Here is a 6,000-nt window from a genome sequence, read left to right on the forward strand (position 1 = left end):
ATCTGAAACAGGCTCCAGGCTCTGAGCTGTCAGCACAGAGCCCGACGCGGGGCTCGAACTCACAGACCCCAAGATCATGACCTGAGCCGAAGTCGCCCGCTTAACCGACGGAGCCACCCACATGCCCTGGCAGCTCTTTTCTTCAAAAGGAATTAGATACAACCACTATTTGGATGCATATCTCTTGTGTAGAATTCAGGCCCTATTCTTCTGATAGTAGATTTGATTTTGGAAAAGCGTATCTGTTAGTACAGCATTGTTACCAGATTGTTGCCAGCATAACCTCTAGAATGGTGCTTTATAGAATGAAGTTGAAAGGGGAAAACGTGAGAAATTTGAAAAACAGCCTTCCAAGGAAGTTAGGGCACTGTGCTGAAAAGTGGCGAAAACATTTTTATACTCTTTAGTAAATGAACTGAGTAAATTTACCTTTTGTGTTCAAATATAGTTTTCCGTGTCTGCACCTTTGCTGCAGAAGGAATATTGTGTTAAAATGCAATTGCCTAAGGTAAAAAAAAAAACCCGTGATCTTTATAATAAAGAGCAGTTGCTGAATTATGAGACTCTTCAAGTCCCTTCCTTGCCTCGGTAATATTTCTTTTTGTTGATCTCCCTTCCATCGGTATTATTATCTAGGGAAGGCACTTAATAAAGTTGCTTACAAAAAATAATGGTTTATTTCTTATGTTTTTTTTTTACCACCTCCTAAAAATTTTACAAGGCAATGAATACAAGGAAGAATGAAACAGAGCTAACCCTATGGTTTCTTGCCGACAGAGGATAACAGACAAAATTAATAAACACCCACTTGCACCATCTGACAGATGATGTCAGTGGCACCCAGAGCTGCTGGCATTGAAAATGCTCCAGTGTGTGAAATGATAAGACCCTGCGCCTTTCTCTACCTCATAAATCAGCCTCGCAGATAAGGAATCTAGCAAGTACAATAAAAGTTTTTATTTGTTCTCTGATACTGCTTTCAAAGAGAGTCTGCAGAAGTGAGGAGTAGGTTTCAGGATGTGGCTTTAATAAAACCCTGGCTGCAGGTGGTAGAGGGCGCAAACCGTTTTATCGTTGCGCAATCGCAAGACGCATCCCCTTGGCCTGGCATGCGGTACGCAAGGCGTTCTTGTCCCCTGCCACGAGTTCGGTATCACAGCAAAACAGATAATGGTGGTGCGCGTTGGTTCGTCTCAGCACAAGATTTATGCGCGATGCTCTGGGATCCCGCCGTCTGCAGCTCACCGCGTGCTTTATCTCTGGTTTGGGGACTTTTTTGTTTTCAGATTATTGTTTGGATATCGCTTCTAGGCAGAACTTTGAAATACTGGTTTTGTGTATTGTTAATATTCCCAGGAGTATTATTTATACTCGGTTTCTAATGCCAGGGGTAATAAAAAGTTCAAAAAGGTACATCCTCAAGTTGTGCTGTTTGTACGTACTCAGGCGTTGATGATGGGGGCTTACACAGACATTCGCTGCTAACTTTCTTTAATGGAGAAGTTCCCCAGGAAAATAGCATAATTGAGTGTAAACTTTCAGTGAGCATATTTTGCCTTTTGTTGATTCCTGGAAGAGTAAATAATACTTACAAGTGAGTTTGTCTGCCTTGCTAAGTAAAAAAAAAAAAAAAAAAAAACTGTTTAAAAAGCCGAGAATCTTTCTTCAAAGGACCCTTGTACAGAATGTAGTAGAGAAAATAGAGACAACGAGTTGTACTGGTTGAAGAGATGATCTTTTACGTTTCCCTCACTTGCCTGTACTTCCCTTTCCCACTTCCTTTCCTGCTGTGTTCAATAGCATCCATGTGCACTTTGTGAAAGCATAATTTGAAAACCACTGGTCTCTAGAACTTGTAAGGCAGAAGGTAAACTATGACAAAATTTCTTTTTTTACTTACTAAATTTTTTAAAAAAACATTTATTTATTTTTGAGAGACAGAGAGAGACAGAGTGTGATCAGGGGAAGGGCAGAGAGAGAGGGAGACACAGAACTCGAAGCAGGCTCCAGGCTCCGAGCTGTCAGCACAGAGCCCAGCGCGGGGCTCGAACTCACGGACCGTGAGATCATGATCCAAGCCGAAGTCAGTTGCTTAACCCACTGAGCCACCCATGCAACCCCTAAAAAAATTTCAGCCTTCAGGAGAAATGTCATATGTGTAACACAACTTCATTTAGGTCTAAAATGATACATGTCTTAAATTATTTCCTATGAAGAGATTTTATAATGCAAAATACAGAACTTACTAGAGATGTCGAATCCCTGTTATTTTTCATAGCTAGAGCCCAGTCTAATTCATTTTGGACAATTTTTAATAAATAAACATGTTTACCACATTTTACCTTAGTTTGCCTATGATGACAGTATAAGAAAAGAAAATCATAGCAATTAAGCAGATACAAATTTAATGCAGAAAAAAAAAAGCAGTTCTCAGAGAACTCTTGAGATAGTTTTAAAATGTGTGGCCCAAGGATTATTCATCTGAATATACTTTTGCACGTTCAGGGAGAGAGGTACAATTTCAAATGCAAATCTTATGTGGCAGAAGGAATTTAAAATTGTCATGCTTAAATCTACAAGTGGAGATTCCAAACTAACTTATTTTGTAATTTCATTTTGTGTCACTATTGTTATCCTGAAAAGGAAACAAGCAAAAGCATGTCCAGAAACCAAGTTAAAAAAAAATTAAAATAAAATCCTCATCCACGAATTATCGTCTCCTGTTGGTGAGGCTACGCGCGTGTGGAACACGCAAGGTGTGCCCCCCTCCACTCCACCTTCTCTGTTACTAATGCGGTGAATGCACAGATCACACCTTCCGGATCCAGCAGTCGCTCACGTGGGGGAGTACTTGTTTTCTCTCGGAATTTCACATCACACATCAGGATCAGATGCTTTCGAGTTTTTAACGAGAGCCTGTACTTACATTGGCACAGAGTTTGCACTGATCGTAATTTGAAGGCTGTTCTGTAAATGGAATTCTCAATACTGTTAAGAGCATCTGTAAAGAAAAGATGAAATATCATGAATAAAAAGACCATCTCGTTAGGTAAACCCCACATCCAAGAGGGGGATCTGAGAGATCACGTAGCTCTGTTATTTTGCAGGTGAGGAAACAGTCTTAGAGCTCTTTTTCCTACCTGCGAACAACAACAACAAAAATGTCCTAGGCTGCAAGTGACCTTAGAGGGTACCCTCTGAGTCCACTAAACATTTTAAATAAAAAGGAACAAAGAGTGAAACAAATAGGATAAAAAACTCTGTGTAGAGTATAAACTCAACTTTGTTAATATATTGTAGTCAGATGTACACACATATATTTATAAATGAAAACAACACAGAACTCTCCATCCGTTCATTTGTTCAGCAAATGTTTAGTGCGCTCCTACTGTATGGCCCCAGCACGATTCCAGGCCTCTGAACTATGGCAGTGAACAAAACAGATACAAATCCTTGTCCCGTGGAGCTTAATTTCTAGGAGCGTTTGCCAAATTGTTCATAGAGGATATCTCTGGTTTCTTGAATTCTTAGTACTTACGGTTCTCTTTTTCCCGAAGGGGGCGAGAGGCTCATTCCTGTACAAGAAATTCTGAATACTTCTGATGGGATGTTCAGCATAAGAAGCTTAGAAGTTTTTGTCTGTCTTTAAGGCATGGCTCCTTCCCAAACTTAACTGGATCTGAACTGCCTACCAAGTTACAATGCCCTGGTTTTGGTTGAGAAGATAATGTTTCGTGCCCTGGAGGGTTGTGGGGGGAAAGTTCTAGCTGTTGCACATATGGATACGGAGTGCCAGGCACTATGCTCAACCACTGAGGGGCTTATGGTGCTAAACGAGGTCAGATCCACCCTTCGGGGGTTAGAGCCACCAAAAGCCTCTCCTGGAACGTACACGAATTCAGTGATCGATATACGATCATGAGCGGAAGCCATTTACCTCAGGTAAATGTGCCTTAAAACGTCATTACACAAGCAATCCTATGAACTCTCCACATCTCCCTCCGCCCGCCCCTTTTTTGAACAGATGCAACGATATCAAAGAAGCTACAATTTGTGCTAAATCTTTTGTTATTTAATATTTCCCTATGTTTGGAAAATGTTTTCCGGTTTTCAGATGAGTCCAGTGTTGGAGTATGGAGAAGTCAGAAACCCCTCTGCCCTATAATTCTGGAGAAGGAAAACAAATTGAGAGCAGCCGTCACGGTGTGGAAATAGTTTTACAAAAATGTAATGCCCAACATTGTCTTTCCTTCTGGAAACTGGCCAGTTTTTGTGCCCTGGCTCCACTCCGATGCAACAAGCGAATATCGAAAATCAGCAAACTAGGGGCTCTGCGGGTTCCCAGATGCTGTCATGGGTGCAAGAGCGATTCTATAGCTGCCCTACCATCTGGCCCAGTGCACTCCTGTCAGATTGCGTTTTGCAGTGTCCTCTGATGAAGTTATGCAGCATGGCGCGGCAAGCTGTGACAGAATACAGCGTGGCAAATGAATGAGTATCCCAGGTGATTCACTACCAGCTCTGCTTCCTAAAGGCTTTTTTTTTTTTTTTTTTTTTTTTTGCTTTCCTGCTGGTGGGAGAAAACTCAAGAAAGGAAGAAATCGCTTGACGTCTCAGGCTCAAAGCTATGAAGAGAGTGGTTTTAGATGCTTAAAGAAATAATAATACAAGCTACATATGGTCTTGTTCATGGAAGCAATTTGGGAAACACGTGTTGCTTTAAATGATTCTTATTTTTGCTTAGCCAGATCAATACGTGTCAGCACATCAATATGTCTGCTGAGACAGAATGCAATAACCTATCTTTCAGCTGTGCATCATCTCTAGTGCGATGATCCAGAAAGAGAGATTTTTGGCCGGTGGTCCTCAGGGCTTCCAGCAAGCAGCTTCCGCCTGGGAGCCTGTTAGACACGCGTGTTCTCAGACCCCAGCCCAGACCTACTGAGTCACAAACTCTGGGGGTGGAGCGCGGCACTTTAACAAAGGCTCCAGGTGATTCTGGTGACACTAAACTCGGGAGGCATCCCTTTAGGGAGAGAACGTCGGGCTTTGAACGGGTTATCTACCTCTTCGTATAAAGCTTATTACAATGAGGGCTTCAATTTGGGAACCCCAAAGATGATTTGACTCATCCATATGTCGTTTTAGATAAATCACTTGAGATATGACCGAAGTTTACGTAAAGCAAGTGAAGTTAACACTCTAGATTTCAGGTAGCAGAATAGGGCTGAAACTCGATTCAGCAATAAAAATGTCACAAGCCAGTCCTGGGCCTACCTTGGCATTCAGAAATATTGGTAGAAAGGGGCACTGGTGTCCCCATACCCATTTATCAAATATTTATATAGTGACAGCTGTGAGACCTTTCCCCCAACTTTGGGCCCCCATAATACTGTGAACTTACCCCTGACATTAAAATAGGTACAAGGATGTCATTTTAACAGTAAACAAGAAAATATACAAAAATAAGACAAGCTATATGTGAATAGCAATTTAAAGTGCAATTATATGGAGAACAAATCTTTTGTTAAATTACTTTTGGTGCTTTGGGGACAATAGACTAAACTCTCTTCCATACATGATGAATTTCTGTTTGAAAAAAAAAAAAAAGAAAGAATATCTTTTCAATCACCCACTAGTTTCTTTTTCAGCCAGATGCCAAACGTCTACTGTTCTGTAACTCAGAGGTCTGAAAATACAGCATCTGTGCCTAATTTTTTTTTTACAGACTGTGCTCAGAACCTCGACAATAGTACTCACCTTGTTTATCTGGATCCATTTCAGGAATTTCTTAGAATGGCAGTTGGTAAGAGGGCCCCTGGAACTGGAAATAAATCCATATTTTAAGCAGAAAGGTTTTGCAATGGAAGGGGAAAGGGGGGGGGGGGGGACAAAAAGACCGCTAAGCAAAGCCATTTCCCCTGTGAAGTAATGAATAAAAGGTGTTCAGAGAGCCTGTGTACTCTCCTTGGGGAATAAAAATAAGGAATATAGGGATAG

General features: G+C 41.2%; 1 protein-coding gene across 1 annotated transcript in view; it reads right to left on the reverse strand.

Annotated features, from left to right (window-relative positions):
• Positions 1-5,779, reverse strand: part of DYTN (dystrotelin) — a 51,846-nt gene extending 46,067 nt beyond the window's left edge. The window contains exons 1-2 of the mRNA XM_043573448.1: positions 5,761-5,779; positions 2,927-3,001 (exon numbers count right to left, since the gene is read on the reverse strand). Of these exons, the coding sequence (XP_043429383.1) occupies positions 2,927-3,001; positions 5,761-5,779 (94 nt within the window). The remainder of the gene's footprint in view (positions 1-2,926; positions 3,002-5,760) is intronic.
• Positions 5,780-6,000: the final 221 nt, after the last annotated feature.

Source organism: Prionailurus bengalensis, chromosome C1 (genome assembly GCF_016509475.1).
Source record: "Prionailurus bengalensis isolate Pbe53 chromosome C1, Fcat_Pben_1.1_paternal_pri, whole genome shotgun sequence".
Lineage (NCBI taxonomy): Eukaryota > Metazoa > Chordata > Mammalia > Carnivora > Felidae > Prionailurus > Prionailurus bengalensis.